General features: G+C 64.2%; 1 protein-coding gene across 13 annotated transcripts in view; it reads left to right on the plus strand.

The window, feature by feature from the left end:
• The first annotated feature begins 5,951 nt into the window (after positions 1-5,951).
• ADGRB1 (adhesion G protein-coupled receptor B1) overlaps positions 5,952-22,676 on the plus strand; it is a 97,121-nt gene continuing 80,396 nt past the window's right edge. For 4 of the 13 annotated variants that reach the window (XM_034966742.3, XM_055117033.2, XM_055117041.2 and 1 more), the window contains exons 1-2: positions 6,221-6,407; positions 20,266-21,268. In XM_034966742.3, coding sequence (XP_034822633.2) covers positions 20,485-21,268 — 784 coding nt within the window. In that variant the 5' untranslated portion in view covers positions 6,221-6,407; positions 20,266-20,484. Of the gene's footprint in view, positions 6,408-20,265; positions 21,269-22,676 lie in introns of all 13 variants that reach the window. The other 9 variants (XM_055117036.2, XM_055117037.2, XM_055117034.2 and 6 more) reach the window with 6 other exon arrangements.

Raw genomic sequence — 22,676 nt, forward strand, 5'->3', positions numbered from 1 at the left:
GGGGGATGGGGGAAGGGAAAGGCAGCCTCCCTGGGTCCTCTCTGTCTTCCTGGAAACCTGGGTTGGTGGCAGCCAGGAGGCCACCTCCTCGCAACTCCTCCCCATGACTCAGGCCCTGAACTGGGATGGCTGGAGAGCAGAGTACGCCGGAGTCACCTCCATGAGTCCCCACGCTGCCTGGCCTGGGTGCAGGCTGAGAGCCACAGAGGGACTGCAGAATGTCACAGAATTGAAGCTGGCTGTGCATCTGCCCGGGAGCCAGGTTGTGCCTTGTCTCTGTCCCCCATCTTGGGATGCAGAGCCCTGGGTGGAGGGACTGGCTGCTTTCCTCCTCTGAATCCAGGCAGCAGATGGGGCCTCTGGGCACAGGAACCAGGGAGGGTCCTGGCCATGTTTGCCTTTGCTGGCTGATGGGTGTGCTGAGACAGAAGACCTGCAATGTGCCTGGGACACAGGAAGGGGCCATGCCTGCCAACCAGAAGACCAGGCGAGGCTTCCTGGAAAAGGAGGCCGGGTGCACCACACTGTTAGAACCTTGTTAACAGGAGCCTCTGCCCTCACTATCACTTGCTCTCCGACAGTCTCTTCTTTTCCCATCCTTCCTCAACATCTGCACAGTTTGGGGCACCTTCAGGCTGAGCTGGGGGTGGGAGGGGGGCCAGGATGCACCAGGACAGGCTGGGCAAGGGCAAGGCCTCAGGGTCCTGTATGGTGGTAGGCAGGGGCTCCAAGGGTCCTGACTGGGAGGCTAACCTAGACTTGCTGCGTCCACAGTTAACTCCTCTGCATGTGAATCCCCTAAGTACTCGCCATTCTGGTCACCCCCACACAGAGGCCCTTCAGCCTGTGGCTGGCAAAGTCCATTGAGTACCTCGAGAGGACCAGGGGTCCCCTTCCTCCTGCGCCCCCATGCGACCTCAGCCCTAGGAAGCACTGGCTGACACAAAGTGCCCTCATTCTGCCCTGGGGGTCCCTGCAGACAGCTCTGGGGGACCATGAAACGGGAGTCATGGAGCTGGGTTGTAGACTGCCCTGGCTCCCCTATGGCCTCAAACACACACCCCCCTCCCTGAGGATGGGACAGTCCTATGTGAAAATGGCTGGAAATACAGGACTTTGAGGCACACTTCCTGCTGCCCCACTCTGAGGCCTCATACCCCCCTTTCTGTTTCCCATCAATCAGGGACGCCTTAGTCTACACTTAGCCTTGGGACCAAAGCTCTGGATGTGTAAAGCGGCCATGAGATCAGGGCTCAGTCTGTACCAGGATGGAAGCTCGTGTGTGGCCAGAGCTCAGTGTGTGACCAGGATCAGGGCTCAGCATGTGACCAAGCTCAGTGTACGACCAGGATCAGGGCTCGGCGTGTGACCAGAGCTCAGTGTGTGACCAGGATCAGGGCTCAGCATGTGACCAAGCTCAGTGTACAACCAGGATCAGGGCTCAGCATGTCACCAAGCTCAGTGTATGACCAGGATCAGGGCTCAGCATGTGACTAAGCTCAGTGTGTGACCAGGATCAGGGCTCAGTATGTGACCAAGCTCAGTGTGTGACCAGGATCAGGGCTCAGCGTGTGACCAAGCTCAGTGTACAACCAGGATCAGGGCTCAGCATGTCACCAAGCTCAGTGTATGACCAGGATCAGGGCTCAGCATGTGACTAAGCTCAGTGTGTGACCAGGATCAGGGCTCAGCATGTCACCAAGCTCAGTGTATGACCAGGATCAGGGTTCAGCATGTCACCAAGCTCAGTGTATGACCAGGATCAGGGTTCAGCATGTGACCAAGCTCAGTGTGTGACCAGGATCAGGGCTCAGCGTGTGACCAAGCTCAGTGTACGACCAGGATCAGGGCTCAGCATGTCACCAAGCTCAGTGTATGACCAGGATCAGGGCTCAGCATGTGACTAAGCTCAGTGTGTGACCAGGATCAGGGCTCAGCATGTCACCAAGCTCAGTGTATGACCAGGATCAGGGTTCAGCATGTCACCAAGCTCAGTGTATGACCAGGATCAGGGTTCAGCATGTGACCAAGCTCAGTGTGTGACCAGGATCAGGGTTCAGCATGTGACCAAGCTCAGTGTGTGACCAGGATCAGGGCTCAGTGTGTGACCAAGCTCAGTGTACGACCAGGATCAGGGCTCAGCGTGTGACCAAGCTCAGTGTATGACCAGGATCAGGGTTCAGTATGTGACTAAGCTCAGTGTGTGACCAGGATCAGGGTTCAGCGTGTGACTAAGCTCAGTGTGTGACCAGGATCAGGGCTCAGCATGTGACTGAGTTCAGTGTGTGACCAGGATCAGGGCTCAGCATGTGACTAAGCTCAGTGTGTGACCAGGATCAGGGCTCAGCATGTGACCAAGCTCAGTGTGTGACCAGGATCAGGGTTCAGCATGTGACCAAGCTCAGTGTGTGACCAGGATCAGGGCTCAGCATGTGACCAAACTCAGTGTGTGACCAGGATCAGGGTTCAGCATGTGACCAAGCTCAGTGTGTGACCAGGATCAGGGTTCAGCATGTGACCAAACTCAGTGTATGACCAGGATCAGGGTTCAGCGTGTGACTAAGCTCAGTGTACGACCAGGATCAGGGCTCAGCATGTGACCAAGCTCAGTGTGTGACCAGGATCAGGGCTCAGCGTGTGACCAAGCTCAGTGTGTGACCAGGATCAGGGTTCAGCGTGTGACCAAGCTCAGTGTGTGACCAGGATCAGGGCTCAGTATGTGACCAAGCTCAGTGTATGACCAGGATCAGGGCTCAGCATGTGACTAAGCTCAGTGTACGACCAGGATCAGGGTTCAGCATGTGACCAAGCTCAGTGTGTGACCAGGATCAGGGCTCAGCGTGTGACCAAACTCAGTGTGTGACCAGGATCAGGGTTCAGCATGTGACCAAGCTCAGTGTGTGACCAGGATCAGGGCTCAGCGTGTGACCAAACGCAGTGTGTGACCAGGATCAGGGCTCAGTATGTGACCAAGCTCAGTGTACGACCAGGATCAGGGCTCAGCATGTGACCAAGCTCAGTGTACGACCAGGATCAGGGCTCAGCATGTGACTAAGCTCAGTGTGTGACCAGGATCAGGGCTCAGCATGTGACCAAGGTCAGTGGTCATTGATTCCAATGTCGGGGGCAGGGTCACAGCTGAGTGGCTGTGGCCAGGGATCATTTTGTGGCTATGGAGAACACTGAGAAGATACCATGGGTTACAATCCCTCTGGGCTGCGCGAGGAGGTTCTAGGGCCCAGCATCCAGCTGGGTGTGGTCCCCAGCAGGGACCGTCAATTCTAGCCTCCCAGTGCTGGGCCCACCCTGGGTTCTTCAGGCTGTGGACAGGACCCTGAAAGGAAGCTGATCTGGGCGTGAGACGTGCAGTGGCAGGCAGGGAGGGGGGTGAGCAGGTGAGGGGAAGGGAGTTCAGGGTGCACACTGAGGCAAGCCTCCTGAAAGCCAGTCGCCGGTTTAGGTTCTAGAATCCCGGAGTGTCTAGGCTGGAAGATACCTTCAAAGCCATTCAGACACACACGTGCCAACAGGGAGACGGGGCTGAGGTGGGGTGAGCGGGACTGCTTCAGGGCGCCCTGCTGGGAGCTGGTCTCGGCGGGCAGAACTCCTTACGCCTGACCTTCTCCCTCCCTGGGGAGGGGCTGAGGGCTGGGCCGGGGGTGGGAGGTGGAACCCTCTGAGTCCTGGATCAGGAGCTGGGCTGAGAGGGCGATTTTCTAAAAGGGGCGAGTTGGGGAGGGAAGCAGAGAAGGCCCCATGCTGGGAGAGGAAAGGCCCTGCCGAGAAGCTGGGCCCAGACGGGAGACCGCCTCACCCTGGATGGCCGCATTGGAGAAGGCCCCGGCCCTGAGAACCTGGGGCTGGATTCCCCAGCGGAGGCAACGGGATCGCTGCCACCCTCCGGGCTCCGAGGAGGAAGGCTGAGTCCTGACTCAGAGCTGCTGGCCTCCTGGCCTGACATCAGCCGCCCCCTGGTGGCCATGACTGCTGGTGCAGCGAGGAGACAGCAGGGCATCGCCGCCAGGACTGGGAGGAGGGGGTGCCGCTCGGCAGGGGATCCTCAGAGGCAGCCCGGGCACCCTGCCCTTTTGTCAACAATCCTGTCAAAGCCTTGGAGAAGAAGGCCTTTTCCCCAGGAGGAAGGAGGTGTGACACTGCCCAAGAGGTTGGACCGGGAAGCGGACTGCCCCCGCCCTTTCCTGGCTGCCCTGTGGCCTGTGTCTCTGGGCAACTTCTCGCAGTCCCTGTGGACACCCCTAGGAGCCTTGGCCACAGATCAGCCTTGAGGAGGGGACTGATATGGACACAACAGTGTCCGGCGAGCTGTGCGCCATGCCCAGGGGCTCGGTGGACTTGAGTTCCCTCGTCTCCTGGTGACCTGTGTTGACGGTGGTGACTGCCGTTGAGGGCCATGGGAGGACAGGGTGGGGTGGGTGCTGACATTCAGGTAGGGGTGGTGGTGGTCCTTGTGAATTCGTGTTGGTGGTGGCAGTGGTGGTACCCAGTGGAGACTGGCTGATGGGCTGACAGAAGCAGCCAGGCCGACGGTGGGCCTGGGAAGCAGCAGCAGCGTGACCTGCTGAGATGCTTCAGTGTACAGAGTGCTGGACATCCACACAAGGGGACTTGCGCTCAGAGTGGACCACACGTTGAGAGCTAGGAGAAAAGGGTTGAGGCAGAAGCATCTTGGTGGAGAAGGATCCCACAGTCACTTCTCCAAGGTCTTTCCTTCTGGGAAGGCTCCCTCTGGGTACCTGTCCAGCGGTCCTGGAAGCAGAAGAGGGGCCGTGGATGATCCAAGGCAGCCGAAGGGGCCATCTCCATCAGCTGATGAAGAACGAAACCTGAATATGGGGCTGGGAGGTCCCCCATGTCATCAAGTCAAAGGAGGACGGATGGTGACAATGGGAGGAAGTGCCTGGGGACAGCCACCCAGGGTCAGTGGTGGGTTCGACCTCACCTTCAAATCCATCTCCTGGCTCTTTCCCCAGCCACTCCCCTCAACATCTCTCAGCACAGGGTCCATGAGGAAGAACTGGACAAGCCCCCCCGAGCAGTTCAACTGGCCCTACCCAGTCCCCGCCCAGCCCCCACTCTCTGACCCTCTTGGATGGGGTCAGGAGTCTATGCCTCCACTCTCTCTCCTGCCCATCCCCCACTCAGCCCGCTCTCACCCCCATCCATGCCTGGTCCTTGCACCTGCACAGCCTTCGGCCAAGCCGACCTCCACTGGGTGCTGCCCATCCACTTACCCACCTATCCTGTCCATCCTCACCCATCTCTTCCCTCAATCCATCCTCACCCATCTCTTCCCTCAATCCCCATCGTCCCCCCGCCAGCTCTCCAGTCATCCGTCCATCCATCCGTCCACCCCACTTCCATCTACACCCACCAACTCATCCATCCGTCCACCGTCCATCCACCCACGCACCTGCATTGCCTAGGCACAACCCCTCACTTCCTTCCCTCCATTCATCTGTGTGTCCGTCCTGCCGTCCACCATCCATCATCCAGCCAGCCAGTGGGGCCACTCCCCTGCTCCTGGAGAAGGCCGAGAGCAGGAACCCAACTCTTGGCTTCTCTGCTGCGCGGGGCAGGCACCGGGCTCTCCTAGGTGTGCGCGCGTGTGTGCATTTTATCCGCCCCCCCTTATCTCGCTCCCCTCCCCCCACGCCCCCGCCCCCCGCTAGCGCTCCCCCTCTAATGTGTGATCTGGAAGCTCTATAAAGCCTGATGTAATCCGTAATGCAGTCTCTGGCTCCCGATTCGGGATCCAGTTTCAGAGAGCGAGAGATTGGGGAGCGCCGGCAGCCGGGTGGGGGGAAGCAGCTCTCGCCTCTCTCCTCCTCCTTCTCCTCGTCCTCGGCCTCCTCCTCCTCCTCCCCGCGCCGCCCCGCCCCCGGCTCGGCTTGGCTCGCCCCCCCCCCCCCCGCCAGGAAGGGGAAAAAAGGCGAGAAGAGCCGGGCAGGCGAGAGGAGCGGAGCGGCGGCGGCGGCCGGAGAGGGAGCGGCGGGCGCAGGCGGCGGCGGCGGGCGCGGCGTTGGCGGCGGCCCCGGCGGAGCGAGCGCGGAGCCGGCGAGCCGGGAGCACAGGCGGCCGCGCCGCGTCCTGGCCCGGCCCGGGCCCGCGCGCCAGCATCGTCCGCAGCGCGGGCATCCGGACCCTCCGGGCGCCCGGGGGGCTCCAGCAGGCGCGGGGGAACGGGAGGGGGCCTGCGTGCGCCGGCGGGTGCTCTCCAGGGGGCGCCCCGGCGAGGCCCAGAGCGGGCCGGGGGCGGCGGCGGCTGGAGGAGCCCCCCCACCTCCGGTCCGGCGCCCGGCTCAGCCGCCGGCGACGCGAGGCGCTCGCGGGGATTTGCAACTCGCCGGATCGAGTCCTCGCCGGCGGGGCCGCTGCTGCTGGGGAAGGTAAGGAAGGCTCCGGCGGGGGGCTGGGGGCGCGGCGGGTGGGGGCGCAGCGAGGGTGGGAGGGGGTCGGGGGAGGGGCGGGCGCCCAGACTTCCTAACTTCGCCGTTTGGGGCTTCGCAGCTCCGAGGTTTTGCGCTCAGAGCTCAGGAGTTTGGACCCCCACCCCCTACCCCCTCAGCCCCCTGCCTTCTCCAGCGGTGGCCGATGGAATGTGGCAGGTCCCCGCGAGCCCGCATTGGGCAGGCTGAGGAGGGGGCGACCCTGGACGCAGGAGAGGCTCCTCGGCGCCGCTCGCCTCCTCCCCATCCACACACGACAGCCTGGCACCCCTCCTCATCACATGCACAGGGCAGGCTGGGGAGGGCGTTCCCGCTGTACCCCCAGCACACACAGACGCTGGCGGGGGTCTAAGGGAGCCCCCCATGGCCCCCAACAGCCACACATAGACGCAGCAGGCTCCGGAGAGCCCCCGAGCGTGTCCCTCTCCTGCTAATCACGTCCAGAGCCCCCTACAGACATTGTAAGGGCCCGAGACGTCCTCCCCCCACGCACAGAGCTCGGGGCAGGCAGGAGAAAACCCCAGACTCCTTCTCGAAGCCCTCGCTCGTAGAAGCCCTCGCCTGTAGACCTGGCATTGGCAGTGGAGACTCCCTGGAGGTACTCTCCCCCACTTCGGGCGGAGGGCTATTTTTGCGCCCCCCACCCCCACGCGAACGCCCTCGCTCTTCCCTCCTTGTCTACCTTTCCACTGGGTCGGACAGGCCGCGCGGATAAGCCACTCTCAACTTTGGGCCGGCCCTATGCCGTCTCCGCTCCAAGCGCCGAGCACTCCCGGGCGCCGAGCATTCCCGGGTCCGCGTCGCCGGTGAGCAGAGGCCGCCGGCCCTCCACCGTCGCCGCGCTAGCTAGGAGCCGCGCGGAGCTGCCTCGAGGAACGAGCACGGCCCCCGCCCCCTCCTGGGGAGGCTGGGAGCTCTGGACCCGGCCAGGAGACCTCTCCGTAGGTCCCCGCGGCCCCCTGGGCGAGGTAGAGAGCTCCTCCGGCCTCGGGAGGGGGCGGCGGAGCTGAGAATCACCGCGAAGCGATGCGACCGGGAGGGCTTGACGGAGGCTGCGGCTCCGAGCCCGGGTCCCTCCTCCTGGCCGCGGCGGCTCCTGCTTGGCCACTCCCCGGCAGCCTGAAGAGAACGCCTAATCTGGCACCCCAGCCCCAGGCCGCTGGGCACCTTACCCCTTTCCACTTTTATTTTGGGCTTCTAAGTTTCTTGGAGCGCAGGCGCCCAGGCTGGGACCCGAAGAGCCCTAAGCCAGCCCTCTTTCAGCACCCGTCCCCGCCGCGACCTCCCCGTTCTTTCTCCGGGTCTGGGGCGCAGATTCCTGGGCTGCAACTCCGGAGTAGTTGAAAGGCAGGAAGGCGTGTGGGCGGGCAGGGGGCCTGCACTCCCGCCCCAGAGGAGCCGCTTGTCGTTTGTGTTGGGGAGGGAGCTGGGAGGTCTGCTCTCCCGCTCCATCCTGGGAACCCACGGAGACCCTCGGTACTCTCCCCACAGACACAAACACACGCCCCCTCGGAGCGAGAGCCGCCGCGGGGGAACAGCAGAGGCCGCGCGGGCGGAGGCGGGGGAAAGGGGAGCTGGGTCCCTTTTCTATCTGGGAGGGAGGTGGTATACGGTGTGTGGGGTCTGGGGAGGCGACTGTCACGTCTCCTAGAACCCTCATGCCTTCCACTCGTCTGCGACCCCGGCTGCCGAGGAGGCAACGAGGGAGGTCGAGCCGCTCCCTCCCGTGGGCGGCAGCGAAACTCTGCGCCCGCACGCCGGGGTGCCGCCGAGTCCGGCTTTGAGTACCCAGCAAGGTCAAGCAGGCGAAGGAGGGGGCGGGGGTTCCTGGGCGCGCCCCCGTCCGCGCACAGTCGGGGCCTTGGAAGGGGGTGTGCGCAGCCCGCCGAGTCAGTCCCGCTCGCCTGCCGCCCGCGCCCGGTCCCCGGAGGCGGACGTTGCGCGCGTTCGGGGATCCCGGAGCGCCCGGCGCCCCACGCCCTCCCTTTGGCTCGCTAGCTGCTCCTTGGCGCTGCTTTCAGACTTGTTGCGCCTCGATCTGGGGGGCAGAAGGCTGGCCCGGGAGACCCGGCGGCTGAGGGCCGAGCCGCGAAGCCCAGGGATGCGCCAGAGAGGCGCGCGGCTCCGCGGGTGGGCGCTGCGCTGGGGGGCTCGAGCCTGGGGTTTGCCGCCTCCGATCCCAGGGAAGGGCGCTTGTTCCTGCCGGGATCCCGCGCGGGGGCGGATAGAGGGCGATTCGTCGCCTCGGCCTCAGGCAGCACTCATCCGGATCCCGGGCTAGGGAGGGGGCGCAGCCAAGTTGTGGAGCCCTCGGAGGCCCTTCCCTCTCCCGCAGGCTCCGGCCCCTCTCGGACCTCGGTGGCCGCGTCCGTGAAATGGGGGCGCGAGCTCTGCTCTCGGATCCCTTCCAGCCCCCGACCCTCCGCACTTGTCCCGAGATCCAACGTGCCCGGTCCGCAGCGTGCTGGGTCTGCGGCGTCAGGGTGGCCCGGGTCCCGAGACCATCTGCGCTTGCGGACACAGCCGCGGGGCCTGGCATGAAGCGCCCCAGGGAGGGCCTAGCAAGCGCCCGGGGTCCGAGCAGCCTCCTGCGGCGTCCTCCGCCCCTGGTCGGCCCGACCCCGCCTCCGGGAGTGGGTCGTGGGGCGCGGAGCCCGTCCTCCGGGGACGCCGCGGGGCTCCAGGCCCAGGCGGCCGGCGCGGGGCCGCAGTGGCGGAGGGCGGAGGGCCGGCGCGCTGCCGCTGACTGCCGGGAGAGGGCGCCCGCACCGCGCCCGCGCGGCCCTGCCCGCCCCTTCCGTCTCCTCCGCGCCTGGCCCGCGGCTCCGGCCCCATCTTGGGCAGCCCCGGCCGCCACCTCCCTCCCGCCCGCCCGCCCGCTTGCTCGCTCGCTCGCCGTCCGCTCCCGCCGCCGGGTCCCGTGACGCGCCTCGGGTCTCGGCCAGAGCCCCCCTCGCCGGCCCGGCCCGGTCCCCGTGTGCGGTGCGCTGGCGTGAGCGCGCGTTTGCGTGCTGGTGTCCATGTGTGGCGCGCATGCACGTGCGTGCCCGTCCGGGAGGCTGGGGGCACGTGTGTGCAGGCATGCAGACTTGCACATGTGTGTGCGTGACGGGGGCGGGTCTCGCGCCGGTGTGGCCCCGGATGGCAGGATTTAGTCAAACCCCGTTTTACCGTCGGCTCTGGCTCTGGGCTGCCCCCGGGTCTGCTCTGTGTGCACGGGATGGACCCCTGGGAGGAAAACTCCAACACCCGACCCTCCGCAAAGACCCCGAACCAGGAGGGTATTGTTAACCCCTCCGGCCCCGCGAGCCCACGCCCTCCCTTTGTCCTCTGGTAGCCTCCGGCCTCCCTGGCTGCAGCTGCGCCATCGGCAGAGCTGTGACTTCTGGGTAAACACGCACAGGCCTGGGATCCCCCTGTAGACAGCCGGCGTGCACACAGAGGAAGTGGCACTCACTAGACGCGTGGGTGCCCATGTGAACACCCTCGAACTGGGAGCAGGGCAGGGGGCAGGGGGCAAGGGGGAGGGCGTGGTCCTGTGCAATCCCCCACCCCAAGCACTAAGGCTGCGGGAATATGCAGGAAAAAGCCCCTGACCAGCTCTGCCAAGGAGGCTCTGGGGAGTGCAAGAAGGCAACCTACAGAGGCCTAGAAGTGGGGCTCACCCAGGAGGTGTCCCACAGAAGGGCAGGTGGGTGGGTGATGAAGGGGTCAGAGGTCCGGGCAGAAGGAAGAGCCGGCAGTGCAAAGGCCCTGGGGCAGGGCATTGTGCGGGTGTGAGAAATAGACCAGAGCTGGAGAGGAAGGTGGGAGGCAGGACAGGGGCTGCAGAGGGGTCCGGACCAGACCTGAGCCCTGAAGGTCTTGGCCCATGTGCTGGGAGCTGCTGTCAGGAGCCATAGGAGGGTCTCGAACAGGGTTGGTGGCTTGGCCTGATGGGGATGCCAAAGAGATGGGGCGCCCCGTGGGCCGCCAGGTCATAGGGCGCATCAGGAGGCTGAGTGCACAGCCTGTTGAGTGCCGCTGCCACGCCCACAGCTGCATTGCACAAGACACAGGCCACATTCATCACAGTGGGCGGGCCGCAGCCAGCCCCGACGCCACCCAAAACCAACACACACCCCGGTGTGAGGTGCAGGCAGACACCCAGAGCAGGCACGCGTGTCCCCACAAAGGCAAGAAACACGGAACACCAGGGTGCCACGGCCCGAAAACCTGCGTCCCATTGTGGGCTCACGAGGACATGGGTCAGCACGAGCACACCGTGAGGTGCACACGGGTGCACACGGCACCCCCGCCCCGCGATGTGTGCCTGTCTACACACGCAGAGGGGAAGGAGCGGAGGTTCAGACCTACAGACCGCACGATCCAGAAGACACAGCCTGGATGTTCATGTCCAGGGATGGGGCAGGGAGGCCACCGCAGGCAGAGACTGGCAGTGGGACCCAGGGGGTGCTGGCCCTGCGTTCTGCTCTGTGACCTTCATCAGGCCCCAGCGCCTCCTTTCCTCATCTGTGCTCCACTCCTCCGGGTTAAGGTGAGGATCCCCCTTCCCCCGCAAAGCACATGCCACTGAGGAGGTGGCTCCGGACATCTCCACTCCTGCCCCACCCTCCCTCTCTTCTTTTTTCATACTAACTCATTTCTGTTAATTGAGGAAGCAACAAAAAATAGGATCAGTACCAAAGGACTAGCCTCCTTCCTCCACAGAGCCCTGGTCCTCTTGCCTTCTGCTACCCCGTTACAGGCTCTTGTTCGGGGCTACCCTGCCTGGAGGGACCGGTGGGGACCTCTGCCCCTCCTCCCTCCTTCCCTGCATGGGTTTCACAAACACAAACATGCACACACCCACCCCTTCTGTCCCCTGTCCTGCTCATCGCCAGCCGCAGCACCCTCATATTTGACACCAGCACCCTCACTGCCCCCCTACCATCTCACCCCACCCCATCACCCCCACCACCATTGCCCCCGAGGCTACCTCAGCCGCACCCTGCCGCCAGCACCACACTGCACCATCATTCCTATCTGACCCCACCTCCATCCCCAACACCAAAGCCAACAAACACCTTCCCCCCATCACTCCCACTCGCCTCAGCAGCACCTGGACACCCCTCACAGCCACCTCCCTCAGCATGATCGCTGTCACCTTGGCCCCCACCTTAGGCTCCTGTCCCCTTCACTGGCCCCCATGGCTGTCCTCCTGCTTGTGGCATTCTGTTCTCTCGGGCATCCCTCTCTGGGGCTTGGTCAGGGGAAGGGCACGACAGAAGTCCTCTCTGCAGCTTCGCTGTCAGGCCCCCAACCACTTGCCTTCCTGGGAGAGGAGCATGCGGCAGGCTGGTCCCCTGCAGCCCACCAGGCAACTGAGCTGTCCCGGCCCAGCGCAGCTGAGGTCAGGAGGACCCAGGGATTACTGGGAGCTCAGAGACTGGGGTGGACCTTGAGATGAGACAGAACCTGTGTCCTGGTGCCTGTCCCCCACTCCTCACTCAGCTGTGGGCCAGTTTTGGGGGTGCTGACTCTTGACTGAGACATGTGGTTGAGGGGTCTTTGAAGTAAGAAACGCAGAGGAGCGGCCAGGAGGCTGAGAAGATGGCGCTGGCTGGGCACTGGCCTGGGTGCAAGGCGGGGAAGGAGGCTTGCAAAGCCGACACCCCACCCCGGACCACCGGGCCCTGGGGGCACACGGTTGGTCTTTGGGCCAGCACCTCTCTGAGGCTAAGTTGGCATCTCTGTGACAGGAGGGTGGGTGGCCCTACCTGCCTGTCCTGGAGAGTGCCAGAGCGTCCAGGGTAGCGCCTGTGTAGTGCCGGGGAGGGTAGGGCTGTCCAGGCAAGTCTTGGTGAGGCCCCAGTTCCAGCTCGGGGGTAACGGCCACCCCAGAGGAACGCATTTCAATGGGATTTCAGAGCCCCGGGGAAAAGGAATGGGATTCAGGGAGGAGGAGAAGGGCCCCTGCACTCTGCACCCCCTCCCTGTTCCCCAGCCCCAGAGAGCCTGTCCCTGTGCCCATTCCAGATCTCACGGGCAGCTCCTCCAGAAAGCCTTCCTCTCCACCACAGCGCGCCCACATGCACACATAGACCCGCCTTGCCCCTCGCACACCTGAAAGACGTATGCAGACCCAATGCTGGCAACTCACTCTGTGCGCACACACTTGCTCACATACACCTGCACACACGCATGTGCACACAGCCCTTGAACAGTGTGCACACACACTTGTAATAACTCACAAAAGGAGCATGCACACACCCTGCACATGCACACACTTCCTCACCCCCCCGAAGCACACATGCCACGTGCACACTCACGTGTGCGACTCAGCTGGAACATGCACATTCTGTTCCCCACACTCGCTCACACACACACACCACTCACACCTGCACAGCTTTCACCTGTACTCACCACACGGACACATGCACACATATGTGCAGCACACACGGCCACACCTGCATCCTCTAGCCCCTCCTTGCGCCGAGGCTGCTCACCTACTGGACACACCTACTCTCTCCCTCAGTCTCGCTCCTCCCAAATGCTGGGCCCTGGCTGCAGCTGTTCCTCCCCATTGCCACATAACCGTAACACCGCAGGCCTGCCCGCCGTGGTGGGGTGGAGGCCTGGGTTGGGGCCTGCTCCCGGGATACAGCCTCCTCTCAGGGGTCCTCGAGCCAGGAGACCAGCCACTTTGGAGTCCAGGCTGAGTGCAGCCTCCTCTTCAGGTCCCCATACTGTTGCTAGGGGCTCACCAGCCTGGTGGGCAGCCCTGCCTTCGAGGGCAACTTCTAGGCAAGGTAGCCCTCCTCACTCTGGCCTCGGACCGGCCCCGGGGTGTGCCTGGAACCTCAGTGCAGCAGGGCGGGGACAGAGGAGCTTCAGCACGGGGAGCATCTTTAGGGCCTGCAGGTGGCTTGGGGTGATGAGCCCTAGACTACGGGAGATGCAGTGAGGCCCGGAACCTGAGGGCCGTTGGAAAGCTGGCCTCTGACGCTGGGCCAAGGTGGTCTGGGACAGTTGGGTAGGATGAGGGGTAACACAGCTCCTATCTTCCCCTGGAGTCACTAGGGGCCGGTCAGTCCCTCTGGGCCTGTATCCATGTCTGGGGAACTGCAGGCTGTGATCACCTTGCCTTCTGCAGGTGGGGGGTCAGATGAAGGTCTGTGTGCCAGGGCAGAGCATGGGGCCGGCCAGAGCGGAGCTTGGCACAGGACGGGGCCCCTTCTGCCTCAGCCCCACAGTGGTCTCTGTAAGAAGGGTCTTTCTCTCCCGGCCAGCAGCTCTGGCCAGATTCTTTGGGCACCCCTGTGCCCAGGCAGCTGGGTGGGGCTGGGCCTGGCAGGCTCTGTGAACATGGTGGGCTCCCACACCCTTGGGGGCGCACCCCCAGGGGGTCCGACCCTGCTGGCAGCCCTGCCCACCCTTAAGAGAGGCTTCCCTGGCCTGCCTCTGCTGTGGGTGGCACGTGACCTAGGCTCTCTACGGGCAGGCCTAGCTACCCTGCAGGTTGACCAGTGGGGGTGTGGTTGGCACAAGCTGGGGTAGGACAGGTGGCATCTGGGGGTCACCCTGTCGGGGGGAGGCTATCTCGGCACCCCCTCCTCGACTTGGCTAGTCCCCGACTCTCTGGCCCACTTCTTATGGCTCTGAACCCCTGAGACACCCAAATAAGTTGTCCTGGGCCCATGTCAGGGGCCCTGCCAGGACCTCACAGGCGGGGGACCGTGCTGCCTCTGCTTCCGGTACCAGGCCGCTTGAATGGGGGCCGTGGGCACCCTGAGCGGGGAAGGCCAGCCGTCTGCCTCCCAGCCCCCTGGGCAGTCAGTGACGAGGGCGCCCACCCCGCCCCTCCCCCCGTGCAGCCTTTTCTCAGGACACACAGGCGGGCACTGTTCAGAGGGCCGGCAGGACAACAGAGTGCCTTTTGTGGCTGGTGTCTGGGGATGCCATTGGTGGCCTAGGGTGGGCGGGGAGGGGACGCAGGAGGCCTGGGCCCAGGGTCGGGTCTGTCCAGTGTGGACTGGACCCAGAGCGGGCATGGGGTGCCGAGCCTCATGGAGGAGCCCCAGTGCCCCTGAGAGAAGGGCCTTGGACAGCATCCACTGCCCCGGGTTGGATGGTGGGGAAACCGAGGTGCAGGGTGTGATTGGAACCCAGGCCTGGTGGCAGGGTGGGGTGCGTGTGTGCAGTCTGCACAGGCCCAGGATGGCGGCGGGAGGCGGGTGTGGTGCCTCTCATCTGAGGGTGTCTGTGATGGGGGTTACTGCCTTGCCCACCTCATGCAGAAGCTGTGAGATTGAAGGAGGGGTTCGTATATCATCTCAGGCCCGTTGCTGGCCTGCGGTCAGTGTGTAGTGAACGTTGGTGCCCTCTTCCCCACGCTGTGGCTCCCAACTCTGCTTCCCGGCCCAGCGTGGCTAGCTCCTGCTGCCCCACCTCTCTGGGTCCCCTGTCTGCCAGCCCAAGCCCTCACCCTGTCACCTCTGCCCAGAGACCAGTGGCACCCCCCGCCCTCCCTGAGGCCACCTCGCAGAAGCTGGCCAGCCTCCTCTGCAGCAGAAGGGATGGGGGCTAGACACCAGAAAGAACTTCCTGACAACAAGGGCAGTTTGACCCTGGAGAAGGTGATGAGAAAGGCAGGAACCTGTGAGGGCTTTGCTGGTAATTGGTCACTGTCCTTGGGAAGCTGAGGGGCAGTGGGTAACGGGAGCTGCTGTTATCCAGGTGGAGATATGGAAACCAATGACCAGAGAAGTGGCCTGTGGTTCGGGGACCAAGACAATCGCCCACTTCTCTGCAAGAGAGTTGGTGACAGTTTTGCCATTAAATTGTAACACTTAAAGACAGGAGTGGCCAGCGCCCACACTGGTCCCCCAGCAATGGGGGCAACCCATGAGCCTCTCCCACCCTGTCACCTGTTGCCTGGATGCCCGGAGCTTTCTGTCCTCATAGTGGAGGCCTGGCATGGGGTGGGCTCAGGGGTCAGCCCGGCCTCAACCTTCAGGGTCCCTGACTGCTGCATGGAACACGCCTTTGGAGGATGAGGCTGGAAAAGCCTGCTGGGGAAATCAAGGCATCTGACGGAGAAGCACGGAGCATGGATTTTGAGGGACCAGGGCCAGGTCCAACCCCCAGGGCTCCCAGGGGATCCTCCCAACCGAGGGGACCTGGGAGCTGGTGTGGCCGAGGGGAGGAGGGTGAGCCAGCCCAGGGGAGCCGAGGCCAGAGGTACAGCTGTGCAGATACCACAGCAGCTGCCCCAGGGTGGAGCCATTGTTGGCTCAGGCCTGGACCCCTTTCTCCAAGGCTGTGACTGTGTGTGGTTCTGGCTAAACGCACCCTCTGGGGCACACCCTCCTCTCCCAGCCCCGTCTCTGTCCCCGCTGCCCTCACATCTCAGCAAGTACAGCACGAAGCCCAGGCTGTCCCACAGCCACGTGGCCTTGTACAAATGTGTCGCATGTGTGTGTTCATGCTCACATATGCACACTCACAGGCACACAGGAACACATGCACACACATATGCACGGGCACACACAGGCACACACGTATGCACACATGCACTTGTGCACACATTGACACACATCTGCTTCTCCCCCTCCACATCTCAGCAGAGGCCACCAGCCCCTCCCCCATTTGCTCTCTGGAAGTCTCCTGTGACCCTGTCCACATTGACCTTCCTCCTGGCCCAGACACTACACAGGCCCACCCCTGCCCCCAGCAGGCAGAGGGACCCACTCATCCTCAGGGCCCCACTCAGGCGCTGACGCCTCCTGGATGCCACCCTGGGTGCCAGGAGGGATCAGGAGTCTCCCCTGCACGCCCCACCCCATCTCAGCTAGACTGTCGGCCAACACTGCAGCCATGTGACCTGGGCTGCAGTGCCCGGCTGGGGCCTGGCGTCGGGGGGACAGGAGCCTGAAGAGATGGTCCCTGGTCGCCCCCGGCCTTGGCCAGCTCTCTGCCCGCCTGGGCCTGCCTTGGTGTGAGAAGGCTCCGGGGTGGCCCCGTTGGAGGGTGGCGGGCAGGTGGGGTGCAGGAGACCTCGGCTGGCTCAGGGATGGGTGGGTCTGCTGGGGGCAGGGCAGGGGGTGAGTGTGGCAGGTGGGGAGGCCCGTGCCCACTGGCAGGCTCAGGGGTCATCAGCCAAGACAACGGCCTGGGCTCCTGCCCAGCATTGCCCAGTGGCCCAGCCAGAAAAGGCAGGTTTGGGCCAGTACTGTGGGTCTCAAATTCATATCAGCCGGGCCAGCCTTCCGGCCAATATGGCCTCTCCCAAGGCCTGGGCGGGGAGCAGCTCAGTCAGAGATGTTCTAGGGGATGCTGGGGAGCCGGGAAGTAACCTGAGCCCTCTCTCCCCACACCCCCCTGACTTGCTGATGGCCCCTGTGGTCCCTCCTGTGGAAGCCCAGGGCTTCAAGGTTTAAGAATCCCAGGGATGGACACTTCTGGGCCATCTCCTGGCCCCAAGACAGTCTGCCGAGGCCCCAGGTCCCTGCCAGGGCACTGGGCAGTTGCGCTGCCTGGCCCTTAGCCCCTCTCCCTGAAGGTACCTCCTCCCTCCTCCCTCTCCAGGCCAGAAGTGGGCCGTGTGCACCTTCCATGCCTGGCTGGTCCTGGGGCCTCCCCCTTCCACCTCCTGAGCACTCTCCTTCCCCATGGCCACTCCTGGCCCTCATGCCACTCCCTCGCCATCACCCCAGGGTGACCCCAGCGCTGCCAGGGTGGCCCTTCTAAGGGGCGGTTCTGATAGGGGCACTGGCTGCTTCTGATCCCCTCTGCCACCTCTTGCCTACAGGGTGGGCCTCATACCCTAAGAGGGTTCAAGGCGTGGAGTCAGCTGGTGACAATGAGGGGCGACCAGTGATACCAGGGCCCTAGGGGATGCCAGGAGGCCTCCACTCGGCTCAGCTCTCAAGGGCCCGGGGACAGTGGCAGGGGTAGGCCCTCGTCCACCTGCTCTGGGGCCATGCTGGGCCGTGCTGTGCAGAGAGCATGGGCGGTGACCCGCAGGCCTGAGCTGCATTCTAGGCTCAGGTGCCCGGTACCGGCTGTGAGCCTCCACCAAGGCATGGCCCCTCTGTGGACCTCAGCATGCCCATCTGTCAAATGGATCTGTAACAGGGTGCCTCAGTGACAGAGTGCCTGGCACACATCCTATCTCCCTGTGAACCTGGGATGGACTCTTCCGTGTTTTCTCACCAAGCTGGAGCCTGTCCTGGGACACCCCTCCCAGGCCTGCACAGTCCACACGGCGTTGCGGACACCAGCCGCGTCGTGGCCAGCTGGGCTTATGAGGCTGTGCTCCCCTTCCAGGCTGCCAGGCTGTACCAGTTTCCAGGTGGGATGACCGAGGCCCTAGACTCCGTGCCCGGCCGCAGGCCCACAGAGGCTGGTCCTTGTACACCCCAGCTCCTGTGCCTGCTCCTGGCACCGCAGGCCCCTAGAACCTGCCCCGCCCTGGGAAGGCTATGGGGTGGAGCTGCCAGGGCCTGGGATGAGGAGGGGAAAGGTGGGCCTTGGCATCTTGAGCTGTGCGGGTCCCTCTGGGGTGAAGGTGGTGCATCTGGGGGTGACACCAACTCGGGGTCAGGGCTAACAGGATTGCCTGGGGCCTCCTTGGCACTTGGAGGGGCATATGGGGCAGTGAGGCTGGCTGACCTGTGGAGGAGTCAAGGCCACGTGGGGTCAGCACCAGGTGGGACTGGCACTCTGCCAGGCTCTGCCGACACTCACCCAGGACTGGGCTCACCCCGGGACTGTAGCGCAAGGTGAGGCTGGGGAGGCCTTCTGGCTGTGGGACCTGCCCACAGCTGCTCGTCTCCATGAGATGGTGAGGGGGCGCCCAGGACAGCCCGGCTTTTCCATGCCTTGTCCAAGCCCACCCAGCCAAGCGTGTCTGGGGGCAGGACTGGAGGAGGGCTTCCAGGAGGCAGGGGACATGGCAGCATCTTCCCAGGTCTGCCACGAATGCGCCAGGATGGGAAGATTGTTTTGTAGGTTTGTCCCTTTTAAAAAAAATTTTCTCTTGGGAGCCCAGAATGTTTGCCAGGAATGAGACCACAGAGGGCCAGGTTGGGCCATGTCTGTTCCCAGATCCAGAAGCCCCAGTCAGTTTCCTCCCCCTGCTGGGAGCACTTCCTGCACCCCCCTGGCTAAAATTCCCCCACCCAGCTCTTAATCTCTTGTTGAGAGCAGTGGGGTGCCCATCCCACTTTACAGATGGAGAAACCGAGGCTTTATGGTGAGAGATGTGTCCGAGGCCACTGTGCAGTCAGGAGCACAGCCCGAGTCCAGCCTCCGGCCTCCTGGCTCCCATGGGCTCAGAGCCTCTGCTCAGGCTGGGGCCAGACCTCGAGGCTGCCTGGGCCCAGCTCCCTGCTCTGCCTACAAGGCTGTGCAGGAAGGACGCCAGGAGGGGACTGCAGAGCAGTGACCGACCTTGTGTTGCCAGCCAGCTGGGCCCGGGCAGCAGGAAGCGGCAAGTCCCGTGGGCGGGCGACCGGCATTTGCGCGGTCAGCAGAGCGGAGGCATCCCCACCAGGAGGCCGGGTGGCCTGGGGGAGGGGGACTGGCTACAGCTCCCCTCCCTCCCGCACTGGCTCAACTGCTGGGTGGGATGGACGGCCTGGCCAGAGGCCTTGGGGGTGGTGAGGAGACTGAGGTCTGTAGGCAGAAGGAACTTGCCAAGGTCCACAGCGAGGTGGATGCCCGCTGGGCCCAGGGCAGCCCCCGATCCAGGGCCTTCGCTGTACCTCTGCTCACCCGTGGTGCTGTGAGTGGGCAGTCACTCAACCTGGGCCCTCTCCTGGAGCTGGGAGGTGTCTCCTGGTGGCACAAATTTAGGGTCAGCCTGGGGCTCACGTATGGGTTCTCCGACCCACTCACTGTGACGGGTAAATTATGGATTCTCTCTGTGTCTCAGTTTTCCCATCATGAATGATAGGAAGTAATGCTAGCCTTGCAGAGGAAGGGCAGAGGTGAGGTGGCTCCTGGTGGCTCCATCCCCCCTCCATCCCTCCCCAGGCCCTGTGCCTGTAGCTTTAGGGCACGAGGGCACACGTGGGAGGGCCGAAAGAGAGCTTCCTGGCAGGAGCACCAGCTGGGCACAGGCCGCTGGAGGCTGCAGAGGGCAGTCTTGGGGGGGCACCAAATCTGAACTCCCCTCACCCCAAAGATCCAGTCATTGCTATTGAGGCTCTGCACCCCCTTCCTGCTCCCCAAGCCTTTAGAAAGGGCTCGGGGGCCAGACGGGAGGCTGGGGAATGGCCCGAGTAACCTTTCTCCTGTGCTCCGGGCCCACTTCCCTTCCCACGGGGTTTGCAGAATCTTCCTGGGAAGGAGGAAGGTTAGAGAGGAGGGACCAAGGTCAGCAGGAAAGACAGAGCCTGAGAGAGCTACACCCTCCACTCACAGAGGGGCAGCCACGCAGAGCGTGGTGAGCGAGTGGGCAGGCAGGCCAGGGCCCCCGGGAGCCACGCCAGGCTGCGTGGGCAAAGGGGTACCACCAAAAGCCCCAGGTGGACTGCCAGCCCCTCCCTGCTCAGGCTTGGGTGGAGGCGGAGGTACTTTGTTCCCCAAGCTGGGCCGCTGCCCCTGCAGGTGGTCACATTGGTGAGTGGCAGACAGACAGGTGGACGGAGCAGGTGCCTGGGAGGGTGCCAGGGCCTGTGTCTGCGGCCCAAAGTCCTCCTGCCCTCGTTGGTAGCAGGCTAAGCTGCCTCCTCTGAGAGAGCTCACCCCCATGCCCAGAGCCCACGTCTCCCCAGGTGCTCACTCTGACCGTCTGCTCTTTCTCTTCCAGCTGCTGCTGGTGGCCACAGGCTGGCACCAGGGCCCTGGACTTTAGAAGCCGTTGCTGCCCTCTCTGTCACCTGAAGCGGGGCCCTCTCCCATCCCACCCTTGCCCCGCCTCCCTGCCCCCACCGGGCCGGCCCTGCCCGCCGCCGGACCCTGGCATGTCAAGACCTGGTCCGCGCCTGCCTGCCCAGCCCGCGGAACCCCGGCGGCCCCGCGAGCTAGGATGAGGGGCCAGGCCGCCGCCCCGGGCCCCGTCTGGATCCTCGCCCCGCTGCTGCTGCTGCTGCTGCTGCTGGGACGCCGCGCGCGGGCGGCCGCCGGAGCAGACGCGGGGCCCGGGCCCGAGCCGTGCGCCACGCTGGTGCAGGGAAAGTTCTTCGGCTACTTCTCCGCGGCCGCCGTGTTCCCGGCCAACGCCTCGCGCTGCTCCTGGACGCTACGCAACCCGGACCCGCGGCGCTACACTCTCTACATGAAGGTGGCCAAGGCGCCCGTGCCCTGCAGCGGCCCCGGCCGCGTGCGCACCTACCAGTTCGACTCCTTCCTCGAGTCCACGCGCACCTACCTGGGCGTGGAGAGCTTCGACGAGGTGCTGCGGCTCTGCGACCCCTCCGCACCCCTGGCCTTCCTGCAGGCCAGCAAGCAGTTCCTGCAGATGCGGCGCCAGCAGCCGCCCCAGCACGACGGACTCCGGCCCCGGGCCGGGCCGCCGGGCCCCACCGACGACTTCTCCGTGGAGTACCTGGTGGTGGGGAACCGCAACCCCAGCCGTGCCGCCTGCCAGATGCTGTGCCGCTGGCTGGACGCGTGTCTGGCCGGTAGCCGCAGCTCGCACCCCTGCGGGATCATGCAGACCCCCTGCGCCTGCCTGGGCGGAGAGGCGGGCGGCCCTGCCGCGGGACCCCTGCCCCCCCGTGGGGATGTCTGCTTGAGAGATGCGGTGGCTGGTGGCCCTGAAAACTGCCTCACCAGCCTGACCCAGGACCGGGGCGGGCACGGCGCCACAGGTGAGTGACTGGCGGGGAAACCTTCGGACAGGGGAGGTGGGCATATAGGGGGAGGTGGGCAGACAGGGGAGGCTGGCGGATGGGGGGAAGTGGGCGGACAGAAGAGGTGGGCGGGCAGGTGGAGGTGGGTGGGCATGAGGTGGGCCAGGGTCTTCTTCCGCAGTGCTGCCCTGCTAGGACCGCTGTCTGGGGAGTGTGTACCCTGGCACCCTCCCAGGCGCCTGCTCCATCCACCCGTGCACAGAGTAAGAGTGAAGGTCACTGTAGGTGTGCAGGGCCAGCCCGGGCACACGGCGGGTGCTGGTTGAGCATTGAAGGCCTAATTCCCTCCAGGATGGGAAAGGGTCATCCTCCTAGCTGGGAGAGGGCCCGCCCTTTCTCTCCGGCAGGACAACTTTAATGGGCCAGAGGCTGCAGCGGCCTGAGGCTGGGGACTGCAGGAGCCTCTGGGGCTGGATGATGGTCCTGGGGACTCGGGCTGTGTGGAAGGGTCGGCAGGTGGGCTCTGTGGAGACGTGGTCAGGAGATGAGGTTTCAGGTTGAGTATGCTCTCGGTGGATGAATCACATCTGCCACGCGCTCTAGGTGCTGGGGCCACGGCTGCAGCAGTGAAAACCCTCCAGAGCCCTGCTCTCAGGCAGCTGCGTAAGGGAGAGAGGAAGGCCCTAAGCACGAAGACACGAGCAGCCAGGCCTCGGGCAGTGATGAGAGCCTTGCACTAGAACCGGGCAGGGCTGGCCCCTCATGGCAGGGTTGCCATTGTACCTGGAGGTCAGGGAGGCTGCGAGGATGAGGGACCTTGTTCAAAGCTCTGCGAGAGGTGGGGGAACCTCATGCCAGGAAGAGAGAACGGCAAGTGGCGAGGCCTGGGTGGCTTTGTGCCCGGAGAGCACAGAGGGGCAGGGGCCAGTCCTGTGGGACTGCCAGCCTCTGGGACACTGGCTTTTCCTGCTCATGAGACAGGAGCGTGCGCAGGAGCAGCGTCCTCGGGGTAGAGCCCTGTGGAGGCCCCGTGGGCCTCAGTGCAGGAGATGGGTCCCGTACACACCTAGGGCATGGAGACCCCTTGCTGATGGGTGACGTGCAAGAAAGAAAAGGAAGCCCAGGGTTTTGGTGTTAGCATCTGGGAAGATTGGGGGATTGGAGGGGTTTGCGTTTGCAATGCCAGGCAGGGGCTGACTGCGTACATCGGGTGTTTGGGGGTGAGGCTGGGCTGTGTACTCGAGGCTGGAGGGCCATCTTGGGGCAATGGGACCCTTAGGGGTACCCAGGGGCCTTGACTTCTCTGGGGCCAGTGAGGCCTATGGACTTCTCCTCAGAATTTTGTGTTTAAAGGCACAAAATAGGCTACGCAGGGCTACAAAGGAAGCCATTTATGCTGGAGCATGGTTCTACCCACAACACGGGG

The sequence above is a fragment of the Pan paniscus genome, chromosome 7 (assembly GCF_029289425.2).
Source record: "Pan paniscus chromosome 7, NHGRI_mPanPan1-v2.0_pri, whole genome shotgun sequence".
Taxonomy (NCBI): domain Eukaryota; kingdom Metazoa; phylum Chordata; class Mammalia; order Primates; family Hominidae; genus Pan; species Pan paniscus.